This window comes from Emys orbicularis, chromosome 23, assembly GCF_028017835.1.
Source record: "Emys orbicularis isolate rEmyOrb1 chromosome 23, rEmyOrb1.hap1, whole genome shotgun sequence".
NCBI classification, from domain to species: domain Eukaryota; kingdom Metazoa; phylum Chordata; order Testudines; family Emydidae; genus Emys; species Emys orbicularis.
The window spans coordinates 10928237-10950771 of NC_088705.1; the positions used below are offsets into that span (position 1 = coordinate 10928237).

Below are 22535 nucleotides of genomic sequence, written 5' to 3' on the forward strand. Positions count from 1 at the left end.
GGCTGCAGTTGTGGGATTTTATAATAAAAATTGTGCAAGTTACCAACATTTATAGACGTACAAGGTCTCCACAATGCAGCTTTTAACACAATCATGAAACAGCTTTGGAATGCTGGATGCTTAAGGCGGATTTCTGATAATCACCATTCCATACGCAGTTACACAATAAGGTGGTCCAATTATTCCTCCTTTTAAAGGAATTATTCCACTTCCTGGCCTCCTGTCTTCTATTGCACAACACAGATTACAATCGTGTAGAAAGGCACTGCCTGCTGCACCTTAGTGAAGCCTCATAAATGGTTAATATGATCATAAGACTTGCATCAGTCATATTAATGGGCCATAAATAAACTCACCAACTAAAAGAGCACAACTGCTCTTCTCAGTTTAGAAAGGCATATTTAGCAAGTCCTGAGGGAGAGTGGGGGGGTGGACAACAAAGCTTCTAGGGAAATAGTCTGTTGGTCTCCCCACCACTCTGCACTACTACCCTCTGAGTAGGGATAGTGGGAATCACAGTGGAAATATTCCTGTAGCTTCCCAGACCAAAAAAAAAAAACCAAAAAGCACAATTGGCAATGCATGTTGGTCATTGGCTTTCTGGGAGACGTGAGCCACTTTGTAAATTCCACATCAGCATCTGACATCACTTGCCGCTTTTTGAGCCATTTACAGTAATGGTGAGAGGTGCAGTTTCACAGGCTATACCTACAGAAATGCCCGACACACGACACTCCCACTGGGGGGGGTATATGGGGCCTTGCAGTGGTCAGTCTTTAGAGCTGTATTCAGACACAGAATTAACCACTATCATGCATATGAATATTGTCTCACTGTGTCCCATCAGTCTGTCTGTACCCCTCTGTTGTTTCTTGTCTTATACTTAGATGGTCAGTTGTTTGGGTCAGGGACTGTCTTTTTGTTCTGGGTTTGTACAGTGCCTAGCATAACAGGGTTCTGGTCCATGACTGGGGGCCTCCTAGGATCTACAATACAAACAAACAAATATACTGTTTACAGAACCTGCCCTCTGGAGTCATCCCCAGCAGCACACACCGGAGGGTACGTCTATACTGCAATCACAGAGTACGACTGTAGCTCGAAGGGACATACCCGAGCTAGCCTGGGTCCTGGAACAATGAGGCTGCAGCTGCATGAGCTGTACAAACCTGCCAGGATCCCTGGATGATTTCTTGCAGGGCTCGCCCGCACTGACGCTTGCGCTGACGTGTTTCCACTGTTTTAGGACCTGAGCCAGCTAGATTAACTTGGGTATGTTGGCTCAAGGTGCATTCATTCACGCCATGATTGCAATATACACATACCCTAGGATATAGCCAGTTCAGTTTCACACACAGGTGACCTGCAGAATCACTACTGGCTCCATTCATTTACACTTTGGGTTATGGAAAGGAGAATTAAGTAAGTTTCAAACCCCAAGGAATTCCGATTGCAATGGAAAGAGGCCTCCCAAGAGAAAATTAAGGTCTTTCTCCTTAAGGGCTTATATATGCATAAGAGTATGCTAATGGGGTCTGTGCTGCTGAAACCTCATGCCTCAGGCTCAGAAACTGCCACCTCACCTGGGTCTGCCACTAAGATTTAGTATGGCAAGAAAGTGACTCCCAACCTGGGAATATTTCTGAGAATGGAAAAAAAATCCCACTGCAGATTACCAGAAAGGATTTTGCGCTAGTAAACACGTCCCTCGTGGGCTTGGTAAAGCGAGAGAAATTATTTTTTCCCCACCATTAAACGGAATATAAGAGCTGTCCCCAGGAGCTTATTGTACTGCAACTTTCACTGCCTACCTGGTGACACAGGAGACTGGATGCTGTGATGCCTATGAGTCACTCCTAGCTGAGGGAAGTGCATTTGTTTTCATCTAGTTATGAATAATACTTTGCATTTATTGGATTTTCCACCTGAGGATCTCAAAGCACTTTACGAATATCAAATGCCGCAAAGGCCCTGTAAATAATATAGCCATCTTACAGAGGGGGAAAGAGGGGCACTAACTAGATGCAGTTTCCTCCGGAGCCAGCCCAAGACTGTGGAACGAACTCCCGTAAGAACCAAGTACCATCACAAACCTTACCATCCTCTCTGCATTAAGTGCAAAGTACATTTCTTTGACCATGGCTTCTCTAACATATAGCTCTGAGTGTTTATACACATGCTAGTCACAGTGGTTACACAGTACTGAAAGGCATTCAGGTGCTAACATGAGCACAGTACAGCATGTATAGGCATGGTGGATAAGCAACATGCCTAATGTAGCACAGCAGGGCACAGACCACACTCACTGGGCTTCCAAAGTCAATCAACAGTCAAGACCTCCCTGCTCCTTTAAGGGGGTGTTTTCTTCACTTTGGTGTTACCTAAAGTGGGTTTGTTGGGAGCCTTTCCCCATCATCCCTTTGAAATCAACAGAAGCAGATTCAGGCCCTAAAAACAGGGGTGGCCAACCTGAGCTTGAGAAGGAGCCAGAATCTACCAATGTACATTGCCAAAGTTCCACAGTAATAAGTCAGCAGCCCCCCATTAGCTCCCCGCGCAGCGCCTCCTGCCCCCTGGTGGCCCCGCCGATCAGTGCCTCCCCCTCCCTTCCCACGCCTCCTGCCCACTGCGATCAGCTGTTTTGTGGTGTGCAGGAGGCTCTGGGGGAATGGAGGGAGGAACAAGGGTGCTGGAAGGAGTGGGGGCCTGGGGCAGAGCCAGGGGTTAAGCAGTGATGGCACATTGGAAAGTTGGCGCCTGTAGTTCCAGCCCCGGAGTCGGTGTCTATACAAGGAGCCGCATATTAACTTCTGAAGAGCCGCATATGGCTCCGGAGGCACAGGTTGGCCACCCCTGCCCTAAGAGATAAGAAACAAGTGCTTAAGGCCTTTTTATAGCAACGGGTGGGAGCAGGTAAGGAAAGTACTTCCTTAACTAATGCTACTTAAAGTAGGCTCAGTAAGGCTGCATTCTCACCGTATATTCCGGATGGATTTCAGTTTTTATCTGAACAAATTAAGCCTTTGGGAGTGAAAGAATCCAGTGTTTACAACACTGTTGCAGTAATTCATTCCTCATTATCGTTTGCTTCTAAAGTTTCCTCCCTCAGTACCCACAATCCATTCACTGAGCCATTGGACCATCTATGTTAAGAAGATTCACAACTTACCACATTACCGAAAGTATTTTAGGGGCAGTATTGTGTGGAGACGTCTATAGCTTCACACCGGGCAGGGATGTTTTTGAGGGGAGAATGGGTTACAGTAAGGCAAGCCTATTTTTCAACACAGTAACAAAATGCTTACTGAATTTCTGTTTTGCCTAAATGAAAAAAGTGGGTCCCCCGAAAGAAAAGGATCCAAGGTCTCTACCTACTTACAATCCAGTGAGAACAACGTTACCTCCCTCAACAGTGGTGCCAACATCTAACTCATGTTTCCCCTCTGCTCCATTCTCCACTTAATCTGGCCTTCATACCATGTTTAGAGATGTTATCTGGAGTGCATCTACTAGTACTCAACCAGTGGTTAACTTGCTAGGGAATGCTAGTTCAAGTTCCTTTGATGATCACAGTTGTGGCAGTAGGGCACAATATCTCAGATTCATATAGTTTTTAAAGGCAGAAGAAATCATTACGATCATCTTGTTTGGCCTCCTGCATAACACAAGCCAAAGAACCCCATCCAATAATTTCTGCTTCAAACCCGTCACTTCTGTTTGAGCGACAGCATAACTAAATATATCTAGTCTTGGTTTAAAGACTGCAAGTGACTGAGAATCTGCCATGTCCCAAGGTAGGTTGGTCCAACAGTTAATTATCTTCATTGAGACCCTAGTAACCACAACCCTGAACCATTTATGGCTTTATAGGTTAACACCAACACCTTGAATTCCACCCAGAAACTTACTGGGAGGGAGTGTAGATCCTTGGGCAGTTTTGGGACATGCCCTCAACCTGTTCATAAGAGGAGGCTTCAGGCCGGGACATTCCACACTAGTCTTGAGGTGTAGCCTGATACGGATTGTATTTTAGCAGACACTAGGGCTCACTGGGGAGTGCTCTCCAGGGGGGTACAGGCTGCATTTGTACACATCACATGCACACAGATGCTCATGTTCTTCCCACTCTGTAAATAACCCATATTCCATGTGAGGCATTTTTCACCACTCACGCTCTAATTACATTAGTACTTTCCTCAGTTCCCTGGAGGAAACTGTTTGGATCATTCTTCTGTTCAGGCTCCAGCAGCAGACAGACAGGCAAGAGAGAAAAGGCCACTGCCAATCTCCTTCTCAACCCTCAGTCATGCTGGCAAACTGTATGAAAAGGCAGGAAAGAAATAGCTGTGTGCATTAGGATCACTCACAGATAAGGAAGCGAGAAAGACCAACACGGCTGCTTCTGAACAGAGAGTGTTTATTATAATTAAGAATAATTTGCACTTCTATAGCACCAGCTAGACAAGAACCTCAGAATCATTTACTCATGTTCATGAATCAAGCTTCAATACCCAGGCAGAGAATGTATTATCCTGATTGTCCAGATGGGGAAAGAGGCACTGAGAGTAGGGAATCAGCCTCACTAGACAAACAGTGGGCCCTGCAAGAGTTCAGACACCTTTCCACTCTGGCAACTAGCCTAATTGCTACTCTAGAATTCCCGTGACATTCGAGCCTGCGGTGTGCTGGCTGCTTTCCACATACATCAGAGAACACAGTCCTTGCCTCGAGGAGCTTACAATCTAACAGAACAAACAAAAATGGGGGAGAGGGATAAACATACAATTAAGTAAGTATCACTGTCTCCAACTGCTTTTCTCTCAAGTCACTGCTAGTTGGCCAGTCCCTTACAGGTATCATGGCAGAAGTTGGCTTGTTGTCCACCGGTCACATTTCCTGCCTCCTTTCTGGATGCTCTTATTGGTTCAGCTAATACAACAACATGAGAGCAATGTGTGTTTCAATTCTTTTCTTGCTCATTATTCCACTGACACTCAAACCTGCTCTGCTTCCAACCTGGTCAGAAGCTTGTTGTGACATTCAGAGCAGCTCCCTAAATTCTTCTAGGAATAAGACTGGTGTCTTCTTAAAGAAACCTGCATTACTGTCACGATGAGGAGAGCTCGTGTGAAGACAGAAAACTGGTCACTCGATGCATTTCTTGGATCTTTGGTTTCAGAGTCCAGTAACAGTGAAAGCTGCCCACGCCTGCATGGCATAAGATTAGAATGCCTCGGGTCTCCTCCCACCTGTGAGTCGGTGCCTTCTCGCATGCCTGCCCTCATGCCCAGAATACCTTCCCCAATCCTACGCACTATGCAGCCTCATTCTTCTCTTGATTCACGTCTTTCAGCCAAACTTCCCCCACACTGGTTTCTATTCCAGCCTCTCATGCCATGGTAGGTATCTACCACATTCCTCACTATGGTATCTCATTGAAGTTAACTCCTCAAACCTTAGACACTTAAAAATCCTACGATACAATAAATACCAATACACACGTCTTGTTGGTTCCTCTTTTTATAATGGGTGGGCTTTTCAAAGTGCTGAAGTCCCATTTCCAGAAGTGGCTTAGGCATGTAGGAACCAAAGGGTAAAATTTTCAAGAGCGCCTATGTAACTTAGGAGCCTTAGAATCACGGACAGTGGGATTTAGGTACTTTTGAAAAGCCCATCCATTACAAATATATACCTGCTCTAACAAAAATATCCTGTGATCTTTTACCCTATCCCCCGCTAACTCCACTTGCGTTTTGTCACTTTGTTGTCCTTTTTCTAGCTCAAAATGAAAGTTTTTTGGGGGCAGGAACCTCCTTCCTTTTTATTCATTGTTATAGTGCAGGGGTGGGCAAACATTTTGGCCCGAGGGCCACATCAAGGTTGCGCAACTATATGGAGGGCTGGGTAGGGAAGGCTGTGCCTCCCCAAACACCCTGGCTGCCCCCTTCAGAATTCCCAACCCATCCAACCCCCCCTGCTCCTTGTCCCCTGACTGCCCCCTCCTGGGGCCCTGGCCCACTATCCAACCCCCCTGCTCCCTGTCCCCTATCCACACCCCCACCCCCTTACAGCCCCCCTGGGACTCCCACCCCCTATCCAACCGCCCTCTGCTCCTCATCCCCTGACCACACCCTCCCGGGACCCCCTGCCCCTAACTGACCCCCGGGATCCCACCCCCTTATCCAACCCCCCCCCCGCTCCCTGTCCTCTGACTGCCCTCCCAACCCCTATCCACATCCCCGCCCCCTGACAGGCCCCCTGGGACTCCCAACGCTCCCTGTTCCCCATCCCGACTGCCCCCGCAGAACCTCTGCCCCATCCAACCACCCCCTCCTCCCTGACTGCCCCCCAGGATCCACCGCTCCCTTACCCAACGCCCCCCCCGCTCCCCACCCCCTTACCAGCAGCAGGAGCTCGCAGCCGCGACACCCAGCCAGAGCCAGCTGCGCTCCCCACGCTGCCCAGCGGGAGCGGTGGGCCAGAGCGTGGCCCACGCAGCGGCATGGCTGCGGGGCAGAGGCCGGGGACTAGGCTCCCCGGACAGGAGCTCAGGGGTCGGGCAGGACGGTCCCGCGGGACGTAGTTTGCCCACATCTGTTATAGTGTCATAGGTGTGCGTGTGGCATTTTGAAAAGGAAGTAAAAAGAGCACTGAATGTTTGGCTGCAGGAATCAGATGCCACTGCAGGAAGCCGTCTGCTGAAGTTAGTGACATTTCTGAGAGTGTAACATAGGATTACTGAAACAGATCTTGTCCTGCATATTGTAAATGGGCCCCAAGAAGCCTAGCCTAACAGACATCAGAAACGTCTTTAACTCCACTACAGCCCACTGACTATTCTCCATAACACAGGGTCTATATGTCTACCTGGAACAGGAGGAAAAGCAAAGTGTTATTTTACCTAATAATAGATGCTCAGCTCACTTTACAGCTAATTTAACGTAGCTAACAAGGACATGGATATTTGTGACGTATTGGTTGCTGTCTGCTGCTCTGAAGAGACAGGTTGGTGTAGCGGTTGTTGTAGACCAGACAACCCTGACCCAGACATTCAGAAAGACCAAGTGCTGTGAAGAAAAACCAGCGATGACTCAGTCATTATAACAGGCTCCAACCAAACAGGAGGGCTGCATCAGCTGGTGATTTAATGTCTCACATGCTAGAGCAGGGGGTCTCAAACTGGGGGTCGGGATCCCTCAGGGGGTCACGAGGTTATTACATGGGGGGGGGGGGTCGCAAGCTGTCAACCTCCACCCCAAACTCCGCTTTGCCTCCAGCATTTATAATGGTGTTAAATATATTTTTAAAAAGTGTTTTTAATTTATAACGGGGGGTCACACTCAGAGGCTTGCTATGTGAAAGGGGTCACATCCAAAGCCTCCTTCAGTGCAATATGGAAGGCTGAGAGAGAAAGGATCAGACATGCTGCCACACCTTGAACCCAGACAATTCCCAACACAGGGCAGTAATATTTTGCACTTCTATAAAACAGACTGGGGGTCTCCAAGTGCTCGATTGACACCGTTAAACCTCAACACTCCTGCAACGTATTTTTACTGCACAGGTCGGGAAAGTGAGGCACCCAGGTGAAGTGACTTACCCAAGGCCAAACAGCAAAGCTGTGGCAGAGGAGAATCCTGACTGCCAGTCCCTGGCCTATTCTGCTATAGTCTGGCACTGAAAAGAGACACCATGATAGGTACTATTACTGCAATTTGTTATTAAGCCTTTATTTGCATTCCTTGCTCATTCTTTCCATTTCAGTGGAAATGAGAGATTTATTTATGTCTGAATTAAATGCCTGTCTCCTGGAGCATTGGCACTGAAGGTCGGCTCCCTCTCTCTAACCTTGAGTTCTGAAGTCACAGGCGATTCTAGTCCTACCAACTGATGTTGCACTGAGAGAAAATTAGCTAACACTGTACGCAGGCAGGGCGTAAAGAAAGACTTAGGAGAAACCTGAAAGAATAAAAATGAAAGGGTGAGTGGGAGAGAAGGTGACTCAACAGCACAAGAACCCAGTTTTGTCTTCAGTGAGGCCAGGTGAGAAACGGTCTTAAAATTTCTACCCCAAACGCCCTACCAAAGACTCAGTGCCAAACCCAGGGGAAATCATCTGTGCCTGCTTCACGCAGATGGAGGATTCTTTGCACTGCAGAATCACTGGTTAGAAGCTTAGCTACCACTATCTCCTCCTGAGTGGGTGGTGATCAAGGGCCCATCTACACAACTGAACTCATCACACGGCAAATAATGTTACACCACCAGTCTCCATATAACCAAGCTCCCAAATGAAGATTAGGGGTGTAACGCTTCCATTATCTATTATGGTTATACCATGGTATAGTTCCATCTAGACAAATGAAGCAAAACTGTTACAACACATTTCCTGCACGTTAGATGGGGCCTAGAAGGTGTTTCAACTTACATCCCCGTAGCCCATTCTGGTGCATTTCACTGAGCATTCCATCTTAAAATGCCTCTTAATTAATTAATAAATAAATCAGCATCAGTCCTAACCTCAGGTGCTGGGACTAGGTGAGTCAGCAACAATCCTAGTCTCCATGGCTGGTGGAGATCACGGCCACAAGTGTGTTTATGTTACACTAGCGCTCACTTCTAGTGCCGGTTACATTCTCACAAGCCGGCAGGTAACTGAAATTTGCAAGATAGCTGCTCTTTGAAGCACGTCACAAGACGACGCGCCAAGGTCAGCCAATGTGCACGTGCCTGAGATCCCAAGGAATCAGGTCCCTCAAGACTGGGCTGGTAGGCCAAGCAACTAGGACGTTGAGGCTCTTGCCGTGCTGGCTTGGCACAGATTAAACCACCATACAAAGATACCCCTAGGGATTCCTTTAAGAGAGGAAAGGAGGTTTTAAAACCAGGAAGGGGGGGTGGGGGAGGAAGATTGAGGAATATGACAAAGTATAGCTGGGGTCTGTTGACCCTGATAACGGCCCATTAATTTTTACCCCAAATTCTTCAGTTTCTTTTCCAGTTTTCAGTGTGCACCGAGCAGCCCGACTATATTGCCACCAGTCATAGGTATCCAGAACAGCACTTCCCAGGATTTTAATCCTGTCCCCCGGGTCTCTGCAATAGCCCAGGCATCATTATTCAGACTGTTCAATCATCAGCCCCTGCCTCAGTTGAGAGGCAGCCTGGGCCAGTGGACTAAACCCAGAACTAGAAAACAGAAGCTCCTGAGTTGTAATCCCAGCTCCCGGACTGTTTCCCTGTGTGGTATGGGCAAGTCACAAACTCACTGCACCGGTTTCCCTATCTGTAAGATGGCAGTAATATGTTTACCCACCACCCAGGGCTTTCACGGGTATAAGTCAAAGTTTGCAAAGGGCTTTGAAAATAAAGAGAACCACATTCAGGGCAAAACACTATTGCCATTAGTCATTCCAATCCTGCCCTCACTTCGTATTAGGCCCTGTGGGGAAAGTAAGCATGAAAGATTTGGAGGATAAATCCTTGGCCTGGTTAATCAAACCTGGAACTCCCAAGTCCGGTCATTTTAGATTCCACTGCATTGATCTGTATCAGCACCCACAATTACAGACTTGCCTATCTGTCTGAAGACTGAATTACACAGCCAGAGCACCATGAGTACAGGGGTGGGGCTAGGAGTGCAGAGTAAGCTCCTGCCAGCCCAGTGAGTTTGCTCCTCCCAGAAGCGGGGACATGTTCTCTAACACAGGGGTACTCAACCTTTTTCTTTCTGAGCCCCCCAAACATGCTATAAAAATTCCACGGCCCCCTGTGCCACAATAACTGGTTTTCTGCATATAAAAGCCAGGGCCGGCGTTAAAGGTAAGCAAGCAGGGCAAAAGCCCAGGGCCACATGCCACTGGGGGCACCTTGAAGCTAAGTTGCTCAGGGCCTCAGGCTGCAGCTCCATGCAGTGGGACTTTGGCCTTCTCCCTGGGGCCCAGCAAGTCTAACACTGGTCCTGCTTGGCGGACCCCCTGAAACCTGCTCGCAGCCCCACAGGGGGCCCCAAACGCCAGGTTGTGAACCACTGCTCTAACAGGTACAACCACAGCAATGATCTTAGCAACTCATTCATTTGGAAAACATTGGTTTATACGGTTAAATCAGTAGTTTAAGGGGTGCAGTCGGGAACTATGAGCTAAGACCCAGAAACACACTAAGACAGTTATTCTCACCCATGCTGATCTGACCCAGCATCAAATCCCTTGGAAATAAGGCCAAGGAAGAGGATGTTCCATCTTTGATCTACAGCCAGAACTCCTAACAGGAGTAAGGCAACCTAGGCTGTGGTATATGCTGTGTCCCCAACACCTCAGTTACCTGCAATGGGTTCTCAGACATCCTTGAAAAGCTGCAAGACTGGTCCTCCTAAAACATGTACCCCGAACACCCAGACTCCCACAATCCCTTCGATGTGTAAGAAGCGACAGGCTCTGCTACTGACTAAAAACAACCTTAAAACAGCACAAACAGCCCTAACCCACAATGCAGAGTTCTGCAGAAACTGCTCTGTGTCGCAGCCTCTGCATAGACGCTACAGATCACTCTGATAAATGAAGATGCTCACAAAAGAAGGCAGCCAGCAAACCAACTGTGAATTAGAAATTCCCTAACCCCATTCCCCACCCTCGGCACATCATATTTCCTTACAGGGTATTTCTGCTGCCTGTTCTGGTGCTTTTCACCTGCAAACACCAGTTTCACATCTTGCACACCAACCACAAAGCATGCCTTGAAACACACTAACAGGATTGAAACCGGGTTCTGTGTGGCTAAAGACCAGAATAAAAAGCAGCACCCCCTCTTCTACCAGAGCATAGAGGTTTCCGATTTCCCCACTGAATAGAGTATCAGAGGGGTAGCCGTGTTAGTCTGTCTCCACAAAAACAACACGGAGTTTGGTGGCACCTTAAAGACTAAGATTTATCTGGGCATAACCTTTCGTGGGTAAAAAACGCACTTCTTCGGATGCAACGGACGAAGTGGGTTTTTTACCCACGAAAGCTTATCCCCAAATAAATCTGTTAGTCTTTAAGGTGCCACCGGACTCCTCGTTGCTCCACCCAATAGAGTTAAGGAAGTTAACTGGAATCAGTTACTACAAGTTACTTAACATATGGAACACGTGCCAGCCGAGAGGGGACTATGGCTATGAAAAGAAAAGCAACAGCATTGCTTATTTGTCTGGCACCTTCTTCTAAGGATATTTAAGAGCACTTGAAAAGACTTGCCCAGCTAATGTTGGAGTTGGGGAGAGAGGGGGGACAGAACCCAGGAGTCCTGATTCAATACCTGCTCTAACCATCTTACAGACAGACAGACACACGGAAGTCTTCTGGGCCTAAATGTTAACACTTATATCCCTAGATTCAAATAAAAGGTTAAGAGGCCCTCAGAAAAGTATCGAAAGTTGTTCACATCTACACATACACTCCCCAACCACACCAACTTTGGGGGGGGGGAAACATTTCTGTAATCTGAGCCAGTGATCAGCAGTTTGCCCTGAATTACCAGTCCAGTGCTTGGGGTCTATTACACCAGAACCAGGGCAGGCAGAGCCAGCCATGAGATTTCCCAGCCAATCTTTCTGTTAGCTCTCAGAGTCTGATAGGAGCCTGGCGTAAGATTCAGCAAGTTACAGAGCACTACAGAAGAGCCTCTAGGAGTGTTACCATTAATTATTTTAAACCTAAGAGTCAGGAATGAAATAAAGGAAATGCAGATCTCCTCCCCCATGACCATCCAAAACAGGAAGCGGCAGACACATCATCTGCACTCTTGGCATTACGACAGAATATAAACCGAGATGTCACCAGTTGGAGAGCGGCCAGTTTGACCTCTACACTGAGAGTCAAAAGCCAGCTTTGAAATCTAGGCATGTGATAGGACCAAGTGTGCGCACGTCAGATTCTGGAGAATTCAACTGGTATTAATCCTGCTGCAGAAGTTCTGAGAGATTTTCTGTCAGAACCTCAGTACATCAGACCCCGTTTGGGATCGTTATCTCTCCAGGGTATCTAGGTACTTATATGCCCCAACTTTTAGAGTACCTGAGCACCTCACAATGTTTAATATATTTATCCCACAACATGCCTGAGAGAGAGGAAGTGCAATTATCCCTATCGTACAGGTGGGGAACTGAGGCACTGAGAAACAAAGTGCCTTGCTCAAGATCTCACAGGCGGTCTGTAGTAGGACAAGGGACTGAACCCAGGTCTCCCAAGTTGCAGGCTAGAGCCCTAACCACTGGACCACCCTTCCTCATTGGGGAGGGTCAGCTGTAAAAGGAAACAGAAGTGATGGTTATCTGATCCATCTGAATTTCTTTGTAACAGAATGGTCAACAGTTGCTACTTCTATACCATATTTCATCCACGGATCTTTGAGACCTTTACCAACAAATCTTACAATACCCCTGTGAAGCAAGTTTTATACCCATTTTACAGAGCGGAAAGCACAGAATGGTTGAGCACTTTCCCCAAGATCACAGGGATACTCATCAGGAAGAGAACCCAGGAGTCCCGACTCCTAAGCCTGCAAGTTTGGGCACTGTATACATACCACCCTCCACCCACACCGCCTGCAGAGAAGTGATGCCAACGTACCCAGTTTCATGAGACATGCCAGCAGTATCCAGAGGGAGATCTCAAACGGTATCCGCACATGGGTGTAGTCAATGCCCAGGACCGGGAAGGCTTTCCGGTACTTGACGTGCCGCCCAGGGCTGGTGCGGTTGGGCAGAGGGCGAATCTCCTGGGAGACATCCAGAGGGGCTGCCGTGACATCCCCAGGTTCACTTCCACTGATGACTGCTGGGTAGTGGTGGGGTGGCTCAGAGGCCAGCATCGGATTAGGCTGCAAGCCATGGCTGTGAAGAAAGGGCAGCAGCCCTAGGAGGGCTGCCACACTGAACAAAAAGGGCAAAGCGCGGAGGGAAGGGGCACGGGAGCCTTTCGCCTGCATCTTTCCCTTGCCCTCCAAGAGAGAGCCCCGCTGCCCGGCTATTTCAGAGGAAGCCTGTCCCAGGGGGCTTCATGGGGAGCGCAAAGGGGCCGCTGCAGAGGACAAGGAAGCGCGAGGGGAGGGGAGAAGGGGACAGAGCCACCAACAGACCGCTCCAGTCTTCCCCTGGAAAGTGGCTTTAATAAAATAAAATAAATAACTCCTGAGACCAGAACTGGGCCGGACGCTTCCCCGGGGAGGGGCAGAGCCTGCAGGCAGGAAAGCGAGAGTCCTGCAGAGCCAAATGCAATGCAAGACACCCTCCCCCGCTCTTCCCCGAGCTGGGGACAGCGGCGGGAGCGCAGAGCAGCAGGCCCCGGGGACAGAGGGTGCAGCAGCCCCCAGGGGAGCCCCGGGCCGGCGGGGGGAAGGGGCCGAAGCAGAGGGGGCCGCCCGCTGCAGAGGGGCGGAGGTGAAGGGTGCAGCCCGCGCCCCGGAGAAGCCGGTTCCTCTCTGCCGGAGAAGGGCTCGCCCAGGTCCCTCCCTCCGGCGGGGCGGGGGCAGGCCGGCTGCCTGGCGGCCCGCTCCGGGTAGAGGGGATCGGGGGTCCCGGGCGTCCCCGCAGCGCAGCCCCGCTCCGGCAGCTCGGCTCCTCCCGCAGCGCACGCTGAGCTCCTGCCCGCCGGCCGGCTCCCAGCTTTATAGCCGCCGAGACAAGGACGCGGAGAGAGGCAGGCAGCGGCCGGGGCGCAGCCGCATCTACAGCAGCACCCACCGGCCGGGAGCAGCAGTGCACAGGGTCCCGCTGTCACCCGAAGGAAGGGAGAGAGGGTGGGAGGGCTGGCCTGGCCCTAGTCCTACCCACGGGGCACGCAGGTTTCATGGGGCACCCCCAGCATCCAGGGCAAGTGCGCGCCCTGGCCAGCTTTCAGGGGACCCGCTCTTCCTGCAAGTGACCCTTAGGACACAGGATTCAGCCCCCTAAAGTCAGGACAATCCCAGATATAGAAATGCCGCCACCTTTGGGGAGTAGGTATCAGCCCCTTAGCAGGAACAGCCATGGAAGAGACAGGGGAGTTGGTAGCCACGGGCAGTGGGACAAAATCCAGCTCTTAAGAAAGGTGCCATGGGATCTTTAATGGAGCATGAGAAGGAGAGACGCCATGGTGATGGGCACCTCAATACAGAGAGAGAGAGAGAGAGAACAACCACCCATAAAACATGCAGGAACTTAGATAAGGTCTCATTCAAACAATTTCTGCGCCCAGCACACTCCCTGGAACTCAAGCTCCAGCATATACAGTCTATAAAATAAACACAGCAAGGAAATACATGCAACAAAGCATACCAAGGAACACTGGACATTGTGAAAGCAAACCAGCAAAGCCAACCAAGAGAACGTATAGCCTGTTTTCATTGACTTTTTATGCATGTATACAAGTAGAAAGGAGATTTACTAACAAGGATACAGCCAATGTACCAGACCTGGTCAAACCTTAAGACCTACACGGCCTCTTGGGACCAGATTTTTAAAAGGTATTTAGGTGCCTAAAGAAGAAGATAGGTGCCTCGTAGGATTTACAAAAGCACCTAACTCCCATGGGTGGTGGGTTAAGTTCCCTGTAAGCTGCGCAGCTGGGGAGAGGCACCCATCCCCCGGCCCAGCCCAGGCCCGCCAGAGCTGCCATGGCCTGGGAGAGGCGCCTCTCACCTGGCCCTGAGCTGCTGTGGTGAGAGAGGGATGGAGGGAGTTCTCTCTCCCCGCCGCAGCCCGCACCCCAAATCCTCATCCCCAGACCCCCTCAGCCAGAACCCTCACCGCCCCGCACCCCAACCTTCTACCCCAGCCCTGAACCCCCTCCTACACTCCGAACCCCTCAGCCCCACCTCCACCACACATCACCTCCATATTGGGGCACATAACAAATTTCATTCCACACATGGACGTAAAAAATTAGAGGGAACACTGGTGGCGGGTATCATAGGCTGGGGGAGGCTGAGCCTCCCCAAACAGCCAGGCATGGCCCGGCCCCGTCCACACTCCGCCCCCAGTCCCAGCTCTGCCACTTGCCTTCCCCTGTGCTGTGGCCCCCAGCTTGGGCTGGGGCTGCACCGCCCGCCTGGCGCTCCAGGGCTGGGGAGGGGGTAGGCTGGGGCAGGAGCCGGTGGCCTTGGGCAGAAGGGGCAGGGACTTGGGCGGAAGGGATGGGGCTGGGGCTAGCCTCCCCGAGCCAACCATTTACGCACCACCCATGCTGACTCCCATTGGAGTTAGATGACTAGGTGCTTTTGTAAACTCCCACTAGGCATCTATTTGTATCATTAGGCACCTAAATACCTTTAAAAATCGGATTCTTGGCTGTTAAATCCAATCAAAGAGCCACCAGAAAAGCAGACCTGTAAAATAAAACCATGGCAGTAACATGGATGGTTTTGTGGTGAAGCATATGATTTTTGGGAGTCAGCTGACACGAACTCTGCTCCTGGCTCTGCCACCCATCCCCGGGCACAACGCACAGGGCCTGCTCCATTGAAATCAATGGGAGTTTTGCATTGTTTTAGTGCAAAACTAGACACTGCCAACGTAAAATGGAGCGCATGATACGTCCCTACCTCACAGGGGTGTGGTGAGGATAAATTCATGAATGTTTGTGAGGCACTCAGATACTGCGGGGATAACGCAAACTCTCAGCTTGCAACACTCCCACTGAAGCAAACCAGAGTCCCATGCATAGCAGACTCAGGACCTTGGATTCACTTGAGTGGGTCTTTGTTTTAAACAGGCATTGTCTCCCAGGATGCTGTGCTGCAGTTTAGATAGACAGAAGAGGAGAGTTGAATACCGGGCTACAGGAACTGCAGGTTGAGTATCACTGAAGTATACATTGCTCAATAGATCCTTACTCCAGAGTAGGGGAACTAACGGTCTGGCAGTTACCCAAGAGAACCAACGAAGAATAAACCTGACTAATCTAGGACTAGAAAGAAGAGAACATTCAAATGAATCACAAGCCTGAACAGGAACAGCCAAATGTGTTAACGTCTCACTTCTGCTTGGATACGGAAAAATCCCATGCACTGCTACAGACTAGGGACCGAGCGGCTAGGCAGTTCTGCAGAAAAGGACCTAGGGGTTACAGTGGACGAGAAGCTGGATATGAGTCAACAGTGTGCCCTTGTTGGCAAGGAGGCTAACGGCATTTTGGGCTGGTTAAATAGGAGCATTGCCAGCAGATCGAGGGACATGATCATTCCCCTCTATTTGGCATTGGAGAGGCCTCATCTGGAGTACTGTGTCCAGTTATGGGCCCCACACTACAAGAAGGATGTGGACAAATTGGAAAGAGTCCAGCGAAGGGCAACAAAAATGATTAGGGGGCTGGAGCACATGACTTATGAGGAGAGGCTGAAGGAACTGGGATTATTTAGTCTACAGAAGAGAAAAATGAGGGGTAATGGTCTCAAGTTGCAGTGGGGGAGGTTTAGGTTGGATATTAGGAAAAACTTTTTCACTAGGAGGGTGGTGAAGCACTGGAATGGGTTACCTAGGGAGGTGGTGGAATCTCCTTTCTTAGGCCTGGTCTACACTAACCCCCCCACTTCGGACTAAGGTACGCAAATTCAGCTACGTTAATAACGTAGCTGAATTCGAAGTACCTTAGTCCGAAGTTACCGCGGTCCAGACGCGGCAGGAAGGCTCCCCCGTCGATGCTGCGTACTCCGCTCGCCGAGCTGGAGTACCAGCGTCGAAGGCGAGCACTTCCGGGATCGATCCGGGATCGATTTATCGCGTCTTAACCAGACGTGATAAATCGAACTCAGAAAACCGATTGCTTACATCCGGACCCGGATGTAAGTGAAGACGTACCCTTAGAGGCTTTTAAGGTCAGGCTTGACAAAGCCCTGGCTGGGATGATTTAGAAGGGGATTGGTCCTGTTTTGAGCAGAGGGTTGGACTAGATGACCTCCTGAGGTCCCTTCCAACCCTGATATTCTATGATACATACTGGACAAGCAAATTCATCTGCAAGGAAGTCCTGGACTTTACATTTACCTATAGGAAGAGCTTTGTCACATGCTCCTGAGTAGGGGCCTATTCCTGAACTATTAACCATGATGAGAGTTTTGCCATCAAACAATCCTCCTCCTGCAGAAATCAATGGCAAAACGCCCATTAACTTTAAAAGGAGTTACAATTCCTAGGAACATGCAGGTAAATAGACACTTGTCCAGGGCACTCACCTGGGCTGGTTCTCTTCCGGAAATAGTGCCCAGAGTAACTAGGTCAAATCTTTCTATCTCCACAAGGGTGCCAGACTTTATCTAGATCACTCAGTAATAGTGGTAAGTAGGTGCAAATTCCCTAGACTCTGAAAACAAGATGTTTGCCAATTAGGACATGGGCTCCAAATTAATTTTTTGCTATTTTGGTCAGACATTTCACAATTAGCTTGACTGAAAGTACCTGTAGCTGGGCAATATCTCCTGATCAGCACTGGGCTACCCCTACAGTGCAGAAACATATGGTACTCTTCCATTCATCAAGGCCCAGCAGCTGTCCCAGTGCAGATTACTAGTTAGTCATGATTCACATTTTATGGGGGGAGTCGAACTATCTACCGGAGATACCCTCTATGGATTTTAGAACATGCATTTACCTTCACGCCAGGAGGAAGCCTAATTAATTCAGTTTAAGCTTCTTGATCTGCAAGAATCAAGAAATACAACTGTATGGAGCAAGCAAACAGGCCTTTAAAAGTATCCAATGAAGCTAGGGCCTGTCATCCTTCTAATTTCCTTTTCAGAAAGTTTAAAAAAAAAAAAAAAAAAAAAAAGACCCTCCCACAGCATCCCAAACAAAGATGCCCTTAATATCCCACAGTCTAGAACTCATGGGAGCAGCCAATAGCCTTACCTTATGCAAGTTCCAAAAGCCCTTTCTCCATTATATTTGCACATTGTTCATGCAGAATTCAGCTCCACTGGAGCCATATTGGAGGAATTCGCAACATAACTTGCCCTTCTATGGCATCCTTGATCAGAGGATCTAAAAGTGCTTCACAAACATTGATTAATGAGGAGGTAAGCATTATTTATAGCCATTGCACAGATGGGGTAAATGGGAGACTACATTGTCCTAAATCACATAATGAGGCAGTGGCGGATCTGAACACAGAAACCAGAAATCCTGACTACCTAGCCCATGCACTGGCCATTAGACCACACAGCTATTAATGTTTTTGTGCCTCTACTACAGTCTATCCCTATATCTGACCCATTTATTTCTCAGTTCCTACGGCTTTTTTCATTCATGAAGAATATCCTAGCATGCCTGTCTCTCTCCTTTTAAGAGATTTTTTACATCCTCTCTCTGTTTCTCCCAGCTGATTGTAACTTATGATCAGCTGAGCAAAGTAGATGAGATGCAGCCTTCCTTCCCTGTTGGAGTCTCTGCCACATCCCCTTGTAAACCAAACCAAAAGAAGTCTGGAATGGTGTGGCTTTTCTCCTCTCTACCTTTGATGTGTGCAGCAAAAACATATGGGAAGTAAATATACTATTTAATTTTGCATTTCATTATAATTGGCGTGGGCTAATATTTAGCACCTGCGAATGCAGGTTCTAGTCCAAGCTCTGCAACCAACTTGCTAGGTGACCTTGGGCAAATCACTTTACCTCTCTCTCTCTCTCTCCACTCCAGTTTCTTCTTCTGCATGACAGAGGTGGTAATGATACTTGTCGACCTGGCAGAGCGTTGTGAGGCTTAATTAATTAACACATATAAAAGACTGAGATTCTCCAATAAAAGGTGTTGCACAGGTGCAAAGCATTATTATTTAAGTATAGAGGCGAATTTAAAAATGTAAATGAAAAATAAAGCATAATGAAAATAGAAAGCTGATCTTAGAACTTATACAGTGCATAGAAGCAGTCAGATAAGAAGATAAATCTACTTGGTTCTCTCTCATGTAAGAATACTAGATACTGGATCACATGTGACCCGTTTTCCTAATAATTCCGTAACAGAAGCCCTAATGAGATAATATGAACTAGAGGAGATTATTTCAAGCCCTTGCACATTCAGAATTTCATAAATATAAGTCTTCATATAATGCGTGTGTGCAACATCACTTACTTAACACTGCAATAGAGAATGTAGCTTTGAAATTCCCGAATTTCGTTGTTTACAGTCCCAATTCAAGTGGTGTGTTATTACCCAAAGTTTTTGGCTTTTTATTATTAAAGAAAGAGTGGGAGACAAGGAATTGGGTGTTTATTGAACATTTAAGTTAAATGATGTGATAAAGGTCTAACTATTTTCATTTGAGGGTTGTAAAATGGAAGAATTTTAGTGTTATGTTATGATAGGCATGAGTAAGCCCCATTGCAGCAGTGGAGATATGTCTATAGGTTTTGCATCTGTTGTTCTGGCAGGAACAGGTGCTGGTTTGAGTTGGTGTGGCCTGGTCTGCCGGAGCTTGCTTCTGATGATGAGCTTGGCAAGGTTGGGGGGGTTGTTTGAAGGCCAGAAGAGGGGATTTGGGAAAGATTTATTTCAGCATGTGGTCCTCATTGAGTATGGTTTATAATTGTTTAATGATATCCTGTATGGGTTCAAGTGTGGGGTGATAAGTAAAAACAAGGGGTGTGCGGTCAGGGTTCCCCCCCTGTATTGAAGCAGGTTCTCTCGGTGGCATTTGAGATCCATGAGGTGATCTTCTCTGGTGGTGTATCCTTGTTTGGTGAAGGTGGTTGTAAGTGTATTAGGGGATGTAGCCCAGACTTTCTCCTCAGGGCATATTCTGTGGTATCTGAGTGCCTGGCTGTAGATAACAAATTTCTTGGTGCGTTTGGGGTGGTTACTGGATCTGTGATGATCCATAGGTTTCTTCTATAGAGTTGTCTGTAGGGTTCCATTGTTGAAACAGATTGTGGTGTCCAGGAAGTTGATGCTGGTGTGGGAGTCTTCTAGAGCAGTGTTTCTCAACCTTTTTGATACCAGGAACTGGCTTGCTGCCTTCCTAACTGTGTCAGAGATATCTCAGGGACCTGCTCCTGTTCACAGACCTGTCGTTGAGAAACACTGTTCTACAAGGAGTTTGATGGATGGGAGGTGGTTGTTGAAGTTGTGGTGGAAATCTATGAGGGAATTTAGGTCATCTGTCCAGAGGATGAAAATATCATTGATGTATCTCAGGTATATCATTGGTTTCATGGTGAATTTGTCCAGAAATTCTTCCTCAAGGTAGCCCACAAAGAAGTTGGTACATTGGGAAGCCATCCTAGTACCCATCCAATGGTTTGGGCAAAGTGTTTGTTGTTGAATGTAAAATTATTATGGATGAGGATGAAATGGATGAGTTTAGCAATTGTTTTTGGGGTGGATATCTGAGTGTTGTCCATTGTCTTGTAGATATTTGAGGCAGGCAGCGATGCTGCCATTGTGAGGGATGTTGGGGTATAGGGAGGTGACATGGTGGCAAGGACAGTATTCTGAGAGAGGTTGTTAATCTTGCAAAGTTTCTGGAGAAAGTCAGTTGTGTCCTGTGGGACCGTCTCAAGAAAGTGGATAGATGTGATGGTGATATTATCACTATTTTCATTGAGAAATACCACAAGAGGAAGCCAAAAAAAGATAACGAGAGATTGCACAATTAGAGGTAGTAGTTGGTCATTGGTTCTCTGGGTTTCAGTGTGTATGTGGGGGGAGAGGGGGACACACACTCATGGAGCTTACATATAGAAGCTGTTTTAAGAGGCTGCTGCTCCTTCTGCAGAAGTTGGAGAAGGCAGAAGCAGTTTTCTCCTGCAATGCTGCCAGGGTTGAACCTGGAGGCATGGGATTGTGGATTTAAATGCACCTTAAACTATTAAATATTACTAAAGGGTTTAAAATATTTAATTGCAAAATAAAGGATATTTTGATTTTAAATGGAGTCTAGTGATTCTTGGAATTTTAGTAACTATAATTTTTTGCATTTTTCTAATCAGTTGATTGTGACTTAACCATGACAAGCCATAATCAGCATTGTACTTCCCGCCCCATGACTCAGATCTGAAAAGTGGGGCACAAAAAAAATCTGTTAGTTGGTAAAACAAAGAGCAATGTTTAGTTCTCGCAGAACTGCAGGGATCTGTGCTTGAATGATGAAGTGAGGGAGCATTTTTGCAAACAGTGCCACCACCTGGAAAAAATACTTTAACACAGCAAAAAGGTCCAAGCCTGGAGCTTCCTAAGATAAGACCAGGTTCCTCATTTGATTTCTAGGACAGTTTGGTATGCAGACCAGATAGTCAAGCTTAGGCATTTGGGTTTTCCGGACAAGACTTGGACATGTCCACTTACCTCACTGGACTCTAGGTGATTTGAGGTTGCTCCTTGAGGTGTTTCAGCAGAAGGTGGATATAGTGAATACTACAAGCCAGAGATTCAGAACACCCTATGCTCTAGAGTAGGCCGAAGGGAGACAGGACACAGCACTGTTGGGCTGGAACACAAGGCTGGGGCTCAGGCAGAGAATGACCCTGTAACATGTTAACAGGTGAGACTGGGCTTTCGGACACTTGGAAACCATAATGGGTTAGAGTAGGACTCTGGCTTGGGAAGAAGCCTGGGAGGCATGGCACCTGGGAGGCGGAGTTCCAAGCAGACCAGGTGCCATGGGGAACTACAGCATGAGATGGGGATTTGGAGCTCCCTGGCTGCTGTGGCACACAGCAGGACAGTAGGGCAGGGAGGGGCCTAAGGAAACATGTCTAGTGGGAGGAGGAGGCCAGGACTCAGGGAAGCCTAAGGGCCCTAGATGGGTAGGTGGGTGAAAGGGAGACAGGCTTAGCTTGGCCTGAAGACCTGGGGGGTGGATGGAGAGGCTGTTAGCTCAGCATGGCCTAGGGACCTGGCAGGCCAATGGGCTAAGAGGGTGAGGCTGGGGCTGCCCAGGAGCCTGGCTGGAGGAGAGCACACAGGAAGGGAGGCACCGGTTTGCACCGCGCCGCCCAGCGGGGCTACCACTTATCAACTCCTCTTGTAGTCTAGCATGGGCCGCCCGCCCTCCTTGAACAAACTACAACTCCCAGCAGGCGCAGCGGCGCTCCAACCCCCGCCCCTCTTGACGCATCTGCGGGCAGATTGGTTCAAACCGCCCGCCGAGCTGGGAATCTCTTTGGTCGGGGCTGTTGTCACTCCGAGCGCGGGCAGATAGACGTTATAGGCGGGGGAAGGGGGATTCTAGAAGCGAATCCGCGCTGTTTGCGTGGCGTAAGGGCTGCCGCGGGGAAGGAGTGGTGGCGCAGTTAGCGTGGCGCAGGCGCAGTGCTGGGGGAGTTTATTGAGCCCCAGACAGCTGGAGGAGATAAACAGAGGAGGGGGCTAGGGAGGGACCGAGTCCCAGCCAGCCTGGGGCTGCGGAGCATGGCGAGGGGCTAGGGTGGCCAGCCCCACCCGCCGAGGGATCCTCCTGTCCTGACCCAGGGCCGGGCTGTCCCCTGCATGGATGGAGCCTCTCAACTTCCACTCGCTGCGGAGCGTGCGCGCTGAGGAGGCCTGACAGGTAACTGCCCCCCCCCCCCCGCCACTATACCCCTGCCCC

The 22535-nt window shown here is 48.7% G+C and overlaps 2 protein-coding genes across 3 annotated transcripts in view; one reads left to right on the forward strand and one right to left on the reverse strand.

Moving 5' to 3' along the window:
• Window positions 1-13305, reverse strand: part of SLC9A1 (solute carrier family 9 member A1) — a 53567-nt gene extending 40262 nt beyond the window's left edge. Inside the window, exon 1 of the mRNA XM_065421606.1 lies at window positions 12609-13305. Coding sequence (XP_065277678.1) covers window positions 12609-12966 — 358 coding nt within the window. The 5' untranslated portion in view covers window positions 12967-13305. The remainder of the gene's footprint in view (window positions 1-12608) is intronic.
• Window positions 13306-22267: 8962 nt separating this feature from the next.
• The window catches only part of WDTC1 (WD and tetratricopeptide repeats 1), a 42017-nt gene continuing 41749 nt past the window's right edge, over window positions 22268-22535 (forward strand). For both annotated transcript variants that reach the window (XM_065421864.1, XM_065421866.1), the window contains exon 1: window positions 22268-22496. The gene's annotated coding sequence lies outside the window, so the exon portion shown is untranslated. The remainder of the gene's footprint in view (window positions 22497-22535) is intronic.